The sequence below is a fragment of the Arachis stenosperma genome, chromosome 4, assembly GCF_014773155.1.
Source record: "Arachis stenosperma cultivar V10309 chromosome 4, arast.V10309.gnm1.PFL2, whole genome shotgun sequence".
NCBI lineage: Eukaryota > Viridiplantae > Streptophyta > Magnoliopsida > Fabales > Fabaceae > Arachis > Arachis stenosperma.
This window is the reverse complement of record NC_080380.1, coordinates 49152513-49170008: the sequence shown is the minus strand read 5'-3', so window position 1 is coordinate 49170008 and position 17496 is coordinate 49152513. Positions and strand designations below refer to the sequence as shown.

The 17496-nt window shown below is 33.9% G+C and overlaps 1 protein-coding gene across 1 annotated transcript; it reads right to left on the bottom strand.

Annotated features, from left to right (window-relative positions):
- Window positions 1-12655: 12655 nt before the first annotated feature.
- On the bottom strand, window positions 12656-16529 carry LOC130974963 (probable aquaporin NIP-type). Its single transcript, XM_057899797.1, has 5 exons — window positions 16410-16529; window positions 15978-16208; window positions 15615-15812; window positions 13688-13749; window positions 12656-12881 (listed from the first exon to the last, which is right to left on the bottom strand). Exons 1-5 carry the CDS (start codon window positions 16527-16529, stop codon window positions 12656-12658), a joined length of 837 nt encoding a protein of 278 aa, XP_057755780.1.
- Between the last annotated feature and the right edge of the window lie 967 nt (window positions 16530-17496).

The window sequence follows — 17496 nt, the reverse complement described above, 5'->3', positions numbered from 1 at the left end:
AACAAAGCACAAAAACGTGCATATAACCAGCCAAAACATCAATGCACCAAAACTCACAAATAATAGGCAAGAAGATGAAATATACCCAAAAAAACAGAGCTGATGTCGAAGCCAATTTCTCCCTCTGCAAATCTCCAATTAAAATCTCCACCGTTCAGAATGAAGACCAAAATGTGAAGAATCTACAGTTCAAATTTCACGTCGATCCAACGGTGAAAGAATGAGAAACTGCCGTTCCAAGATTGCTGCTCTGTGTAAAAACGGGAAACCTAATTTCTCTCTTGCGAAACCAATTTCTCCTACTGCAAACCTCCAATCAACATCTTCACCGATCAGAATGAAGAACAAGATGATAGGAACACGCAGTTTAAATTTCAAGCCGATCCAACGGTGAACAACTGAGAAACTGCCATTTGAAATTTGCTGCTTTGGACAAAAACGAAAATTCTGTTTTTCCCTTTCTTTCTCTCTTTTGTGGCTACTCTCTATCACTCTCAATGACACTCAAAAACTGATTAGGGTTGTGGCACAATGGGTGCAAGAGACACCCTCAAAATGTTGGGTTTGGGCCTCACAAAGGAGAGAAAAAAACCCAACAAATCTCCCCCTTCTCGACTAGGTGGAGGCCCTCGCCATTCCGGCGATCAAACAACATGTTTCAAACTTTTCTCTTGACAATGCTTTTGTCATCATATCAGCACCATTGTCATCAGTATGAACTTTCTCAAGTTCCAACAACTTGGAATCTAACACATCCCGTATCCAATGATACCTAACATCGATATGTTTAGATCTTGGATGAAAAGTAGAATTCTTGGCAAGATGAATAGCACTTTGGCTATCACACAACAAGACATAACGGTCTTGCTTAAAACCAAGTGCTGCAAGAAACTTCTTCATCCACAACAACTCTTTACATGCTTCAGTTGCTGCAATAAACTCTGCCTCTGTGGTAGAAAGTGCAACACACTTCTGTAGCCTTGACTGCCATGAAATAGCTCCCCCTGCAAACTTGACCAAATAACCTGAAGTAGACTTTCGAGAATCAATATCTCCTGCCATGTCTGCATCAGTAAAGCCAACTAGCAAAGGTTTCTCACCACCAAAACTCAAACTCAAGTTAGTTGTACCTTTGAGATATCTCATAATCCATTTAACAGCATTCCAATGTTCTTTACCTGGATTAGAGAGAAAACGACTCACTGTACCAACCGCATGAGCAATGTCTGGTCTAGTACATACCATAGCATACATCAAGCTTCCAACAGCTGAGGCATAAGAAATTTCATCCATTGCTTGTTTCTCCTCATCAGTGGTTGGACACTGTTTGGTACTCAACTTAAAATGAGGAGCAAAAGAACTAGTAACACATTTGGCATCATTCATGCCAAACCTTTGAAGCACCTTCTTTATGTACTTCTCCTGTGACAAATAAAGCTTCTTGAAATCTCTATAACGAGTAATAGTCATGCCCAAAATCTGTTTGGCAGGACCCAAGTCCTTCATAGCAAAGAACCTACTCAACTGTTTCTTCAACTCATTAATCCTCAAAGCATTCTTGCCCACAATCAAAATATCATCCACATAAAGCAAAAGAATGATAAAATCATCATCAGAAAATTTTTGCACAAATACACAATGATCTGAAGTTGTCTTACGGTAACCATGCTTCCCCATAACAGATTCAAACTTCTTGTACCACTGTCTTGGAGCTTGCTTCAACCCATAAAGACTCTTCTTAAGCTTGCACACAAAATCTTCCTTTCCTTTAACAACAAAGCCCTCCGGTTGCTCCATGTAGATCTCCTTATCTAAATCACCATGAAGAAAAGCGGTCTTCACATCCATTTGCTCAATCTCCAAATCAAGAGATGCTGCTAATCCAAGCACAGCACGAATGGATGACATCCTCACAACAGGAGAAAAGATCTCCTCATAATCAACACCTTTTCTCTGGCTAAAACCTCTAACAACCAATCTAGCCTTATAACGAGGCTTAGAATTGCGTTCTTCATTCTTGATTCTGAATACCCATTTGTTCTTCAAAACTCGCATACCCTTCGGTAGCTTCACCAACTCATAGGTATCATTCTCAAGCAAGGACTTCATTTCTTCTTGCATAGCTTCAAGCCATTGAGCTTTGCTTTCATCTTCAACAGCCTCTCCAAAGCATTCAGGTTCTCCCCCATCAGTCAACAAAACAAACTCATGTGGAAAATACCTTGACGAAGGCTTTCTCTCTCTTGTAGACCTTCTAAATGCATTTGCAGGAATTTCTAAAGCTGGTTCTTCATCTTGATCATCATCACCAACTTCATCAAGTATCGGATCAACTGTTCCATCTTCACCTGCACTTCTATCATGCTCATTATTTTGAGCTTCAACTCTACCATCTTCTACCATAGGCATAGAGGGAGTAATATCCATCTCAGAAAAATCATCACTAGGCTGAACCATTGGCTTCTCCGCATGATCAACATCCTTCAATGTTTGGTCTTCAACAAAGACAACATCTCTACTCCGAATCACCTTCTTGTTAACAGGATCATAAAACCTGTAACCAAACTCATCCATGCCATAGCCAATAAAAATACACTGCCTAGTCTTTACATCAAGTTTAGATCTCTCATCTTTAGGAATATGAACAAAAGCTTTACATCCAAAGACTCTTAAATGATCATAAGAAACATCATTACCTGACCATACCTTCTCTGGCACTTCAAATTGCAAGGGAACACATGGTGTCCGGTTCAAGACATGAACAACAGTGCTCAAAGCTTCACCCCAAAAGGATTTTGCCAATCCAGATTGTGACAACAAGCACCTAACTCTTTCAACCAATGTTCTGTTCATCCTTTCAGCCAAGCCATTCAACTGAGGAGTCTTCGGAGGAGTCTTCTGATGTCTTATACCATGCTCTTTACAATAAGCATCAAATGGACCTGAGTACTCACCACCATTGTCAGTACGAATGCATTTCAACTTCTTCCCAGTTTCTCTTTCAACAGAAGCTTGAAATTGCTTGAACACATTCAAAACTTGATCTTTAGTCTTCAAAGTGTAAACCCATAATTTTCTAGAATGATCATCAATAAAGGTTACAAAATAGATAGACCCTCCAAGTGTTCTTGTCTTCATCGGCCCACATACATCAGAATGCACCAAGTCAAGTATCTCCGGCTTCCTTGAAGGTGGATGGCTCTTAAAAGAGACCCTGTTTTGTTTTCCAGCAAAACAATGATTGCACTTTTGCAAAGCAACCTTACAACCAGATAAAAGATTCCTCTTGGATAATATATTCATGCCTTTCTCACTCATATGACATAATCTCTTATGCCATAAATCAGTTTCATCAACAAACTCAGCAGCATTAACAACATCTTTCATAATCTTTGCTTGAGTTAAATAAAGAGTAGAGTGTCTTGTACCTCTAGCAACAACCATGGAACCCTTGGTGAGCTTCCAGCTATCACGAGAAAATGAGCTATTCAAGTCTTCATCACACAACTTACCAACAGAAAGTAAGTTCAACCGAATATCTGGAACATGCTTCACACGCTTCAAAGTCAACTTGGTACCGTTGGAGGTTTCTAAACAAACTTGTCCAACACCAGCACATTTTGCAACACCTTGATGAGCCATTTTCACATCACCAAAATCACCAGGAGTATAGGACGTAAACAAATCCCTCCTAGATGTAACATGAATAGAAGCACCGCTATCAATCACCCAACTAGTGCTATTATCAACAAGGTTAACAGATTCAAACTCCTCAACAACAAGAAAATCATCATGAGTTACATTAACCTTGTCTTCCTTGTTACCATCATCTTTATTTGTGCTCTTTTCTTTACTTGCCTTGGCTTTCTCCTTCTTTAGCTGCCAACAAAATCTCTTCACATGTCCCTTTTGACCGCAATGATGACACTCAATATTCTTATACTTTCCTCGAGACTTGCTTCTGCTTTGATCTCTACCTTTAGGACCTCGACTTTTGCTTCTCCCCCTAGACTCAGAAACAAGAACATCTGAATGTGTAGTCGATGTACCTTGTGACTTTCTTCTCATCTCTTCATTCAAAACACTGCTCTTGGCAAGATCCATAGAGATTACACCATCAGGAGCAGAATTGGACAATGACATTCTGAGAATTTCCCACGAGTCTGGTAAGGAGCCAAGAAGTAACAATCCTTGAACCTCTTCATCAAACTTGATACCCATGGAAGATAACTGATTCATAATTCCTTGGAAATTGTTCAAGTGATCTGTCATTGATGTTCCATCTGTATACTTCAAAGCCAACAACTGCTTGATCAAAAACATCTTGTTATTCCCAGTTTTTCGAGCATACAACTGTTCAAGCTTAATCCAAAGGGTTCGAGCATGTGTCTCTCCAATAATATGGTTCAACACATTATCGTCAACCCACTGCCTAATATATCCACAGACTTGTCTATGCAACAAAGTCCAATCATCATCAGACTTATCATTAGGCTTCTCTGTACCAAAAACTGGTTGATGAAAATTTTTGACATAAAGCAAATCTTCCATCTTTGACTTCCACAAATCATAATTAAGACCATTAAGAGTGATCATCCTACTAGTATTAGTATTAGCTTCCATTGTTCACAAAATCACAAGCCCAGAAAAATACCAACAAGCTCTGATGCCAGTATGAAAGAGCCTAACAGCGGAAACGACACAAATGTCCAACACAAGAACAATATGGAAGTACTCACAACGCAATATGGCAGCAACTATAACAAGCAAATATAGCAAGTAAAGCAATAACAAGAACACACCGAGATTTTAACGTGGAAAACCCCCTCAATGTGAGAGGTAAAAACCACGGGTCGTCCAGACCAATGAAATAGCTCCACTATAATCAAATGAGGTACAAGAGAGTCTCAAACAAAGCACAAAAACGTGCATATAACCAGCCAAAACATCAATACACCAAAGCTCACAAATAATAGGCAAGAAGATGAAATATACCCAAAAAAACAAAGCTGATGTCGAAGCCAATTTCTCCCTCTGCAAATCTCCAATTAAAATCTCCACCGTTCAGAATGAAGACCAAAATGTGAAAAATCTACAGTTCAAATTTCACGTCGATCCAACGGTGAAAGAATGAAAAACTTCCGTTCCAAGATTGCTGCTCTGTGTAAAAACGGGAAACCTAATTTCTCTCTTGCGAAACCAATTTCTCCTACTGCAAACCTCCAATCAACATCTTCACCGATCAGAATGAAGAACAAGATGATAGGAACACGCAGTTTAAATTTCAAGCCGATCCAACGGTGAACAACTGAGAAACTGCCATTTGAAATTTGCTGCTTTGGACAAAAACGAAAATTCTATTTTTCCCTTTCTTTCTCTCTTTTGTGGCTACTCTCTATCACTCTCAATGACACTCAAAAACTGATTAGGGTTGTGGCACAATGGGTGCAAGAGACACCCTCAAAATGTTGGGCTTGGACCTCACAAAGGAGAGAAAAAAACCCAACACATACGTGTCTAGTGTAGTTAGGATTCGTTTTGAAACTCATTTCGTTTCAACTCATATAGTTACACTCATTCCTCGCTTGGTCTCAATACCTTTTTAGTTGATTATCCTATTACAGCTAGAAAGTACTAGAAAGTATGAGATAGCATTCTTGGTTGGATAGCCTCTCGGCTACTATGGCTCCTGGTCACTTTCACACCATTTTCTGGTATGGTTGGCAGCAAAAAATGCACAGCTAAACATAAATATCCTCTTGGTGATGAGAATATCATCACCAATAGTAAGGTAGAGAGTTACTAGGTAATGGCAGCATCTTTTATACCTTTTGGACCCTACTGAACACACAGAGCAGCCCGGTTTAACCTAAGGATAACAAGTGTAGGCACCCATTCTGATCCCTCAAGGTTCCCGACATATCTATAGAGAACAAAAGGCTTGCATTTAATTCGTTGTATTTTTATTTTTAGTATATTTTTGGTAAGAGGAACAAACAATGTTTTACTAAAAGGAATCATGGCCATGTTAAGTTGAAAATCTTAAGGCCAGTTATTGAAAAGGGCATAAACTTATCTACTATTTGACTAATCTGACTAATCTGGAGTTGGTTGGCAAGTTTGATTGATTTGTAAGCAAAAGTAAAAAATAAAAAAATAATAAAAGAAAACAAAGTTTCAATAGTCTTTTATTAAAAAGTATAAAAAATCTTCTTGGATTACTCTCTTATTTTACAAAACCATAAACTAATATTAATTATTAAAAAGATTCTGTACTAACTAATTGTTATACTTATAACTTTTGACTAATGATAAACGCTATACAATAATTACAAAGTCAATACTTGACACAACAATTTCAATAGCTATAACAATAATCCGAAACCCAATGTTTTGTAATTCTAGAACAGAATAAACTAAAAAGGGTTTCAATTTCAAACAATCCACAAAATAAAAAAGCAATAACAGCAAAAAGGTGGAGGACTCACGCAAAAGAAGAAGGCTCAACAAAGAGAGCAATTCGACGAGGCCTTGAATTGTTCTCAAAAGGAGGACCCTCTTCTCCTTTCTCCTCACGCAATTCTCGTAGAGGACCAAAACTCTCACATTAATATCACACCATAATTTTAGCTCTCAAAATAAAATAGAACCAGAATAAACATGACCAGGATTTCTAGATTTAAAAAATAGAAGATTACAATTAGGTCATAGTTTACACTTGAAATAGAAGATTTCTAAATGAAACTGAATTTGACTTTGAAAAGAGTTCAGTAATAGTAAAAAAAAAGATACTTAGTTTTTGGGAGTTCGATTGAGAGAGAGCGGAAAAGGATCAAAGTAGGAGGAGCGACGGTGGCAAGAGAGAGAAGGAGCGACGACAGTGCGAGCAAGAGGAACGATCGAGGTGCGAATGTGAGGAGCGATAGCGGCACGACAGCAACAGAGCGCGACGGCAGCGCGAACAAACGGATGACGGCGGCGCAACCGTGACGCCGGCCGCGGAGAATAAGGATTGGTGAATTTGGGGTAAAATGAGGGTTGGTGGGGAAATGAAAAATTTGGAGGAAAATTGTGTTCCTGACTTGGAGGCGGGAAGTGGACGCGAGGTTGTGTTTTTAACAATAAAAATCGGCGGCTTATTTGTCGATTTTAACTTGAAAAAAAGCAATGTCCTTAGCGTCTATTTTATACATTAAATCCCCATCATTTATTTGATTTTAGAAAGCAATTTAAACCGTTCAAATTTATCGACGGAAACATTGTTGGTATTTTAAATATAAAAATAGACGCTATGTTCGTCAATTTTAAAAGAAAAGTATTTTCAACCCCTGGTTCGTCGACCATATGACGATAGTTAAGATAGGATTAATGCATCATAAAAAAAAATCGACGACTAGGCTGTCGATTTTATTATTTTATTTTTAATTATCTTTTTCAAAATATCGACAGCAAGCCGTCAAAAAATATCGATGGGAGAGATAGCCGTCGATTTTTTGCGTCGAAAAATACGCTTTTCCTTGTAGTGATTATTCACTTATCTTTGAATCGAGTTATAACTCATTTTATTTTCTAAACTTAGCCTGGATCATTTGATCGGCAGACAAAGCTTGGGTTGTGATCCGTCACCTTATAACTCGGTCTTTATTGTGCATTATGAATTATAACTCGACCTTAATTATCATTCATTCTTTGCTTGTAACCGACACCTTTATTACCCACCTAATGACCATCAGTTCCATCTTAATGACAAAACGGTCATAACAAGAATATCATCCATCAACTCTATGCCTATAAAAGGCACCAATTTTTATATCTCAATACACAACACATGATAAATTCTATTTTCATGTCTTACGTTCTATATTCATAGAATTATTATAAACAAAACACATGGTAAATTCTATTTTCATATCTTACATTCTATATTCATAGAATTATTTTAAGTTCTATTTTCATATCTTACATTCTATATTCATAAAATTATTATAAACAAACACACCTAATAAGTTCTATTTCATGTTTAACATTTTTTAAACATAGAATTCTTATACCTCTTAAACACTTACTAACTTTAGCGTCGGAGTGTCTTTTGCAGGTACTTACCCTCTTATTCTTTCCTTGCCGATGTATAACTCATCTCAACGAAAAGTTTGAAAATATTCATCGACGGATGAGCTATACACCAACCAATCTCAACAAGAACAGTATGCATGGATTGTAGTAATAACGACAGATAACTAAGAATGAAAATTTTATATATATATAGTTATTTTTGTCCTATAACAAAGTGTATATTTGTAATTCACAACGAAGTTCCGTGAATGTAAATATGTAATTCGATAATATAATCCTATATTTTATATGTTTAAACTTTTAATTTGAAGCTAAGCATGTAGTTCGTGTCACCCTTGAATCTTGATTCAAATATAGCCATTTCTATGTTTGAACATGTGTTCCGTAAATTTTAGATCGTTGACATTTCATTTTCGGCGATGAATATGAAAACTACCGAGCTATATATATATGTAACAAAGTTGTTCTACTCTGATAATGAACTCCAACCAAGAACCAAGCACATTGCCAAATTCGTGTAACTTTATATGTCAATAATTCGATAACTGAACAAAAAGTAACAAACAAAATCATGAAAACAAACAAAGAAAATTAAATGGCCGATCCAATGATCGAACCCGTGAAAGTTGATCTGAAAACCCTACCACACGCTAACCAAAAAAGAAAGAAAAAAACGTCACACCTAACAAAGAAGAAATTCTTTTGTTGTTCGTACTTTTTACAACTAACGTGATGTGTAGAAATGATAAAGAAATTATAAAAGGAAGGAGCTCGGGTCTTGTTTGCATTGAAGCATGCATGTATAAGAGGATTGCTAACGTCAAAATATTTTTATATAAAAATAATATTTAAAGATATTTAATATGTATTTATTATGTTAAATAGGTTAATTAAATATTAAATTATTTAACGATTTTTAGTTATTATATTCGTATGAATCTTTACCGGAGCAATCAGTTATATCTAATTAAGTGGAACAATGACAACACGGTGAGACCCTATTTCCTACTCATGTGGCACCACAATTTTGAGTAGTCAAATAAAGGATCCAATTATTAGTTATAAGTCTATACTGATCAATCTATCTTTTGAATGAGGAACCAAAATGCATGTGATGGTGGGCTTCAGCATATTGCTTGAATGATTTTTAGTTAATTAGAGAAATATCTTATGCATTTATTTTATTTTATATACTTAGTTAGCCAATACATTAGAGATGTATGATTTATTTTATCTTAGTAATTTTATGTTCTATACATTAATAAAACAATGTGTTCGCTTGTCGGGTATCGAACAGGTCGATTGAACAGGATGGGTGTAAGAGACTGGGAGTCTGGAAGTGGGTTGCTGGTGAAGGGACGGATTTCCCGAGTTTGTGTCGAAGGATGGACGGAGGGGTCCCTGCGACCTTCCATGTTGTTGTGTTGAAAAGAGGGGGAGCCACCTGCAAAAAGGACTCCGACGCCCAAGTCAAAATCCGTAAAGATGGCAGTAAAAGTGAGGGTGTAGTAACGTACCTCGGGGAGGAGTAAGGCCTTCCCCCTATATACTCTGTACCTAGGGCGGGTCCCACAGGAGCGAACTTGCCTTCCAGAAAGTTTTCTTTCCCCCCAGCTGTCAGGTGCTGTGCTGTATGGGTGGAGGTGTCGGGTTGGTCTCCCGGTTCGGGTCTGACGACTTCGTTGGGCCAGCCTAACAATCCTAACAATCCTAACACAATGTGGAATGGACATCCATAACTCAAATTTACTTAATTACCCAATTCCTAACCAAGAGTGTGAAAAACTATAAAAAAAAAATTAGAAGAGACATTTTATCAAACACCTAGCATGTATAAAAAGAAAAATATTATAAATTGCAATAAAAATAAATCAAAACTACCAATTGCATGAGAATAATAATAAAAACTTAAACAAGCATTAAAGAAAGAGAAAATATCAAAATTGCATTAAATGAAATTAAAAGTAACAAATGTTCACAAACTAAAAGCGGCAAAATTGAGAAAATAATAAAAGAAATTAAGAGGATCAAGACAAGAAAGTATGAAAACATAAATGAAACTATACTAAAACAAGAATTAAAAAGAGAAATTAAAGAGAAATTAAGCTAGAAAGCTTAAATTCTAGAGAGAAATGAGAGCTTCTCTCTCTAGAAAGCTAAGCTAGAACATGTAAAAATCTAAACCTAATTGCTCCCCCCTTCATTCATATTCAATTTGACTTGAAATAGCTTTAGAAATGAGTTGGATTGGACTCTGGAAGCCCAAACATCACTGCCAGCGTTTTTCCTTTAATGAGGTCACGTGCTGCGACTTGTGCGCACGCACACTTGCTAAATCTTGACTCGTGCGTACGCATACATTATGTGTGTATGCACACTTAAACTCATGTCCACTATAGACATATGCATATCATTTTGAAGTCTTGGATGTTAGCTTTCCAATACCGCTAGAATCGCTTCATTTGGATCTCTGTAGCTCATTGTAATCGCCTCATTCGCAGTAGATATTTTCTGTTTTTCTCATTCATAATAGCTGAACTGTGACGAAATTCATCGTGGGGATGGCGGAGTATTTTAGAAGGAAGAAAAACTTTGGACAAATAATTTAAATAGAGTGTGGGTTTTGGGTTTTCTATCCGAATCTATAGTGATCTATGGGGAGTAAATAAAGAAAAAATTCAGAGAAATCAGTTACAAGACTCAAACCAGCAACTTATCTGGCCAATCAACTACTACTACCAAATGAAAATTAGAATGAACAATTAATTACAGAATATTTTTCTACTATAGATGTTTCCAATATTCTACAATCATTAGTTAAACAAGGATCAAATAAACTAATATGGTGCAAAGAGAAAATAGAAACTCATACTATATCATCAGAATACAACATTGCTTACATTTTTATCATGAGCTTATTTCTTTTTTTTCCTGCAATCTTCTCAAAGAAGAAAATTTGGAACTCAATCTAGACTTTGAAAACAGCAACAAAAGTCAATGTCTTCATCTGAAAAACAATTCATGAAACCCTCCTATTAACCAGTGAATCCAGAAGTGAATCTCCAATTTTAGCAGTACATGTCCTAAATGTCATCTAGAATCAGAATCAGTGATATACATTATTTAATTGAGTGTCCAAAAACAATAGAAATTTGGCAAGAATTAGGAATTTAGTTCATACCTAGCACCTTCTTGGAAACATGGAGATGGTGGATGGAACTAGCGATGAAACCAGAACGAGACTACCAGAACAAACAGTACAAATGTTTGATGGCAGTGACAATGTCAAAGATGTGGTATTATGGTTTGCACAAAATTTGAAGATATTTGAACAAAAAGACACTACTCCTTGATAGATTATTAATGCATTGAAGATATTGGTGGATGAGTTCTTCCATTAGCTGATTTTGGAAATGAGGAATGTTAGGAGGCCAGCAATATTTATGTTTTATAACCATTAATAATGTTTTTAATGGTGTGAAATTATATCTAATAGTGGAAGATCACTCACTTTTTTTTATAATTAAGTGCTGGCCACAAAATATAAAAATTACTAGTACCCTAGACTTTTTCTTTGAGAATTCTGATGAGCTCTTCTATTAGTTTGTTCTTTTTTCTTTTTCTTTTTTTTTGTATTTTTAATGATATCTTTTGGTGTGTAGTAACTTCTATTAAGTGTAGTCTAAGTTTGGACTAACTATTTAGTAATAAATCAATAAAATGTGTCTCTTTGATAACAAATATATATATATATATAATTCGACTTCGTAAGAGAGAAAAATATATAATAAATAATTATATCTGGACGAATTGGTTAATGTTTGACTTTATAGTCAATTGTGCTATTAGAAATATAGTTTTTTTATATATTTCTTTTTATTAATTTAAATTTTTAAGAGAAATAATAATTATAAAATATAATACTAAAATTTCTATGACTAAAAAATATAGAGTTTGATCATTATTGACTCCAAAAGAAATAACATAAATTAAAAGAGATCTTTATGATCTTTTCATGTATTTCTAATAAAAAATTGTTAGGGATCAATATTTTTAATTAATATTGATAATATTTGTATCCATGACCTTATTTTCATACTATTAATATTTAGAATTTAGTATTTAAATGATAGATATTGATCAAATATTAACAAAAATAATAAATTTTATTAGTAATATAATATTGTTACTTTCTAATTAATTTGTGCATGTACACCTACCTAATAAAAAACGAAAATATTTCTTTTATAATACAAAATATTGGCACATGTAGAAGAAATATGACCGCCGAACTAAGTGATTAAACTAGCACACATTTACATTTATATAATACAAAATCTAAGTGATTTAATTAATTGGTATATTTACACAAAAAATTCTAAAAAAAAATAATATACAATCTTTGCTGTACACAATTTTTTTTTTTTTATTGTTTGACATAATCCATTCAATTTTTCATGCCATTTCTTATAATCCTAAAGAGGCATAGATGCATGGCAATGTTGAGGAGGATGATGATGGCCTCAGCTCATCAAAACAAGGAATAATAACAATAATATGTATATATATGCTCATTATTTATTCATATCCGGAAGCTTGTTGCTTTGGACATGCTTTTGAGAAAACTAGTGTTATGGCCAATTTCTTTGAGTGGTTTATCGGTGAATCTAATTAAGTTGTAGGCAGAGGCACCGAGAATGGCACCTGAAAATGGTCCAACTATATAAATCCAGAATCCCTTATAAACATGCATCACCAATGCTGGTCCTAAGCTTCTTGCTGGGTTCATGGATGCTCCTGATACTGGCCTGCATCCATGCATTCATCCAACTCACTCAAATACAAATTTTATTTATCTAAAATATTAGGGATGAAAGAAGAGATTATTTATGCACCAATTTTTTGTTTCTAAAATGTCTTTAATTTCATTATTTATATTAAAAAAATTATTTTTTATATTCTTTATAAGACTCAAACATAAAAACTTTTTATTAATTATTATATTAGGCATTTATTATCTTGATTAATCTTATATTTATTATAATTTTATATAATTAATAATTAAAAAAGTAAATTAATACAGACTAGTGTCTATTAATACTCTAATTACATATAATAGAAACGGAAAATGAGTTTGGTACACAAATTTTTGTCTAGAATATCTTTCATCATATATATGAATATGTTACTATTTCAATAATCTAAAAATCTAAGACATCATAGTTATAAAATGTAAAGTATTTATCATTTTGATTAATTTTATATTTAGAAAAATACTAGAGACTAATACTTTAAATGAATAAAATAAAAATTAATGAATATTAACTTAGATATAAAATAAATAAAAAATGTCTGTCACCTAACATAATTATTATTGGTACAAATCTTTAATAAATTAAAGTATATAATAAATATAAGGTAGTAGAAAAGTCTTTAATTCTGAGAGCTCTGCTCTCTAAATCAGTCATAATTCATAATATATTAGCAAGTGTTACTATACACCATTATAAATGTTAGAGAGCAAAGTTTGTTTTATTCTCAAAAAGTCAAAATAAATATTTAATTAAAAATTTTTCGTCTTAGAAATATAAATATATAATTTAAAGTAATTTACCCGGCAACAAAAACATCTACTAGTACTGTCATACCAACAGCAATTCCCGCCAATTCTCCAACCTGTTTCAAAAAAAACAAACATTAACATTAGGTCCTGCTGCATATGACAATTATTACTCATTTATTTAGAACTTATAACTATTTTATTATTATTATAGTATAATGCTAATTATTATAATTTATAATTTTGAGATATATATATATATATATATATATATATATGTATATATTGCAGTATGTGTTATGTGTGTGTCACTAAATACTCTTTACTCATTGTTTTATTGTTAAATTTCAAGTCTAAGTCATAGTTATTTGTCTTCTTTTTTCTTATCCTTTATTCTTCATCTTTTTCTTTATTTTCTGTTGCAAATGTAAGATTCAAGAACCTCTTCATGATATCAAGAGCTCAAAATTAAAGATCCATGCCTAACACTTAAAAATTCGGACACTAAAACCAACAACACCACCAATGTTACCAACTTTATTTCCTCAATTACTGCTATACCGTCTCATCTTTTTCATCAGCGACCCTTCAATTCTATTAGAGATAAGTTGGGTGAAAATAATCACTTGTTAACAACAAGTTTAGTTTGCCATTCACGGCCTATATCTCAAGGATTAAAATTTAACTCACTAGTCTGCCTCAAGAATATGGTCAGCATGAGAATTCTCAAACTGAAAATACTCCTTCTATGCTTACAAGATCCAAAACTGGATCTACTAAGCCTAAATTACTTACAACTATTCTCAATTCTAATTTTAAAGAAGAACAATCCTATAAATCTGCCAAAATTACTTTACAAAGTCTTCATTGGCACAAGACAATGCTAGATGAGTATAATGCCTTCATGAGGACTGAAACATGATCTTTAGTTCTTTAAAAAACCTCTAATGACAGTGTACAAAAGTATAAAGTAAGATTAGTTCATACATTAATGATACTTTCAAAATTAGAAATGGCAGGGGCTAGTCTCATGCCAACTCCCATGATATTTTCTCTGCAAATTCTGTCTTCAAGGTCTGAGAAGTTTGAAAATCCAAAATTGTTTAGGACATCGGTTGGATCATTACAATACTTAACTATAATCAGTTCATACATTATCTCCTATTGACTTGTTAGAAGGATGCTAAAAAAGTGCTTTGTCATACAGAAGAAACCAAAGAACATGGATTGTTACTACACAGATGTGATTATATGAGGCTTTATGACTCCTCATATTTAGATTTGGCAGCTGACTTTGAAGATAGGAAATCAGTTTCTGATTATTGTATTTTTTTTTTGTACTAATTTAAAATTTTGGACTTGTAGGAGGCAAGCTACAATCAGTAAATCATACACTGAAGTAGAATTCAAAAAGCTACCTACTTGTGAAAAAGAGAGTTAGTGTGGCCGAAGAATTTATGTTATGAATTAAGAATCACTCTTTCAATCTCTCCTATCGTTTTTTGTGACAACAAACACTATTTTTTAATAGCCAACTTAATAATGCATGATCGAATGAAACATTTTCAATTGGAGGTGCAACTGATTCAGGACAAACTGCAAAAGCAAACTTTGCATGATGTTCATATTCCTAGATTTGACCAAGTTGCTGATATTCTTACCAAAATCATTATCAACTACAAATTAAACATTAAGCAATTTAAGTCCAAACTTCGAATATTTTCAAGAACTAACCTAATTTTGAGGGGTGGGTGTGAAGAATAAAATTATATTACTAATAAGTTAAATGAGTCAAATGGTACATTGAAAATTATAAATGTTGAGCATAACAGCTTATTGGTCAGTGCAATCCAAATACTCTCTACTTATTTCTTATTAAAAATGAGAAATTATATTATTGTATAAAGGAAACACTTCATAAAAAGTGATGCATGGATGGGAGTAGTGTTAGAAAAAGAAGAGAAGTGGAAATGATACTAACTGCTCTATCATCAGAGGTGACGGCAGAGACAACAAACATCAAAAGAAAGGAAGTGAGGATCTCGAATACAAGAGACTGAATATATGACCCTTTTGGTACCGTTCCGAAGAAAGAAGCATCGGTCACATCAAATAGAAGGTACAATGTCCCACTCGCAAGCACTGACCCTAGCACTTGCGCTATCAAATATAGAGGCACCTGCATGCATGCCACAATAAAAAATAAAGCTTGTTCTTTTTATAATCTTCACTTTATTCATTGCTTCATTATTGTCACTAATTTAAACCTTATAAACTTTACAAAGCACCATAAGATCATCATTTTTCTCTAGACATGAAAGCAAAGACAAAGGTATATGTGTACCTGTCTGGGAGGGAATCGGCGATAGAGAGCGAAGCTTATGGTGACAGCGGGATTAAAATGTGCACCAGAAATATGACCAAGAGCATAGATCAATATCATAACTGCAACACCCCATGTCACACAAATCCCAGGAAATGTTATTGCACCTTCACTCCCTTCTACATTATTCAAAACAACCACACAACATCCTAAGAATACTAAGAAGTATGTCCCAATTGTCTCCGCAATTACCTGTTACATTACAACACTCCGTACTTCATTATGTATTTCTTTTGCATATCCTACCGATATGATTATGTTTTTTTTTTCTATTAGTTTAAATTTTTTAAGAAATAATTTCATGATATAGCATCTAAATCTCTGTAACCTAAAGATCCAGATACATATATATATAAGAAGAAGAAGAATTATAATTATAATTATTTATGATACCTTCTGTATGATGAGAACTACCTCAGGAGAACCGCAAAACCCATTTTCTTTAATACTTTGCGACGAACTCTTGATCACTGCGCCACTACCTTCTTCCATTCTGATCTCATCTATGGGCATGTTTTATTAATTAATTAAATACCTAAGTTAACATTAACGTTTTTCTTTCCTTATTTCAATCCCTTCTTGATAATGATAAGTTTTTTTTTTCTCTTTTTTCTTTTGGGGGGGGTTGCTGTTCAGAAGATGATTGAAAATTTATGCTTGTGATAAAACAGTGTTATTAATAGGGAAAAACATGGAGACATTGGTGGTTTACCTGTTTTCAGGATCAATCATGGGTTTAAGAACTAATATAGAAACCACTGGTTCTTCATTCAATATTGTACACGTGCAAGTTATGTAGCTAAATATGTATATGAACCTAATAAGAATTGTTATTGGCGTCTTTCATCCTAGGTTACTCTATTTAATTTATGGTCTTAATTACTCTTGGAATGCTACAACATTTCTTACACATTTTAGCTGAACTTAAAACAGAAAAATACTAGAAAATAAAAAAAAATTTATAAATGTAAACTAAAAATATGTTGTTCAATTATTATACTAAAAAAAATTAAATTAATAAAAAAAAATACTAACCAAAAATAATAAATTTTATTAGCATTTAAACTTTTTTTTCTGTGTAATTTTCAAAGTAGTCTACATTTTATACAAATTTTAATTAGAAACTCGTGTAAATATGTAAATAATAATTTTAATATTTTCATTAAAATGCTTCAACAAGTTTTTTTTTGGTATCGTTTTCTCCTTTTCAGTATTTGGTAGCCCTTTTCTCCTGAGAACGGAAAATGGCACAGGATCTACTCTGAAAGGATGGATCGGTGGCTGCTTGCAAACTTGGAAAAAAAGGAGACGACCTTGTTTTGTGCTCTAATGAAGCAGTTGTGGATTGCGAGAAACAGACGCGTGTTTGAAGCTAGTGAAGCCCCACCGAAGAAGAGGTGGCACATGCAAGAAGAATGGCTAATGAGTTCTGGAGTTTTCAAGACCAGAAGAAGATAAGTGCTTTGATCCCCCACTACCC

Coding starts and splice junctions, on each gene's coding strand:
- LOC130974963 (XM_057899797.1), bottom strand. CDS start 16,529: ATGCCCATAGATGAGATCAGAATGGAAGAAGGTAGTGGCGCAGTGATC. Junction 15,813..15,977: donor GCCGATTCCCTCCCAGACAG/GTACACATATAC, acceptor GCATGCATGCAG/GTGCCTCTATATTTGATAGC. Junction 13,750..15,614: donor TCACCTCTGATGATAGAGCA/GTTAGTATCATT, acceptor TTTTTGAAACAG/GTTGGAGAATTGGCGGGAAT.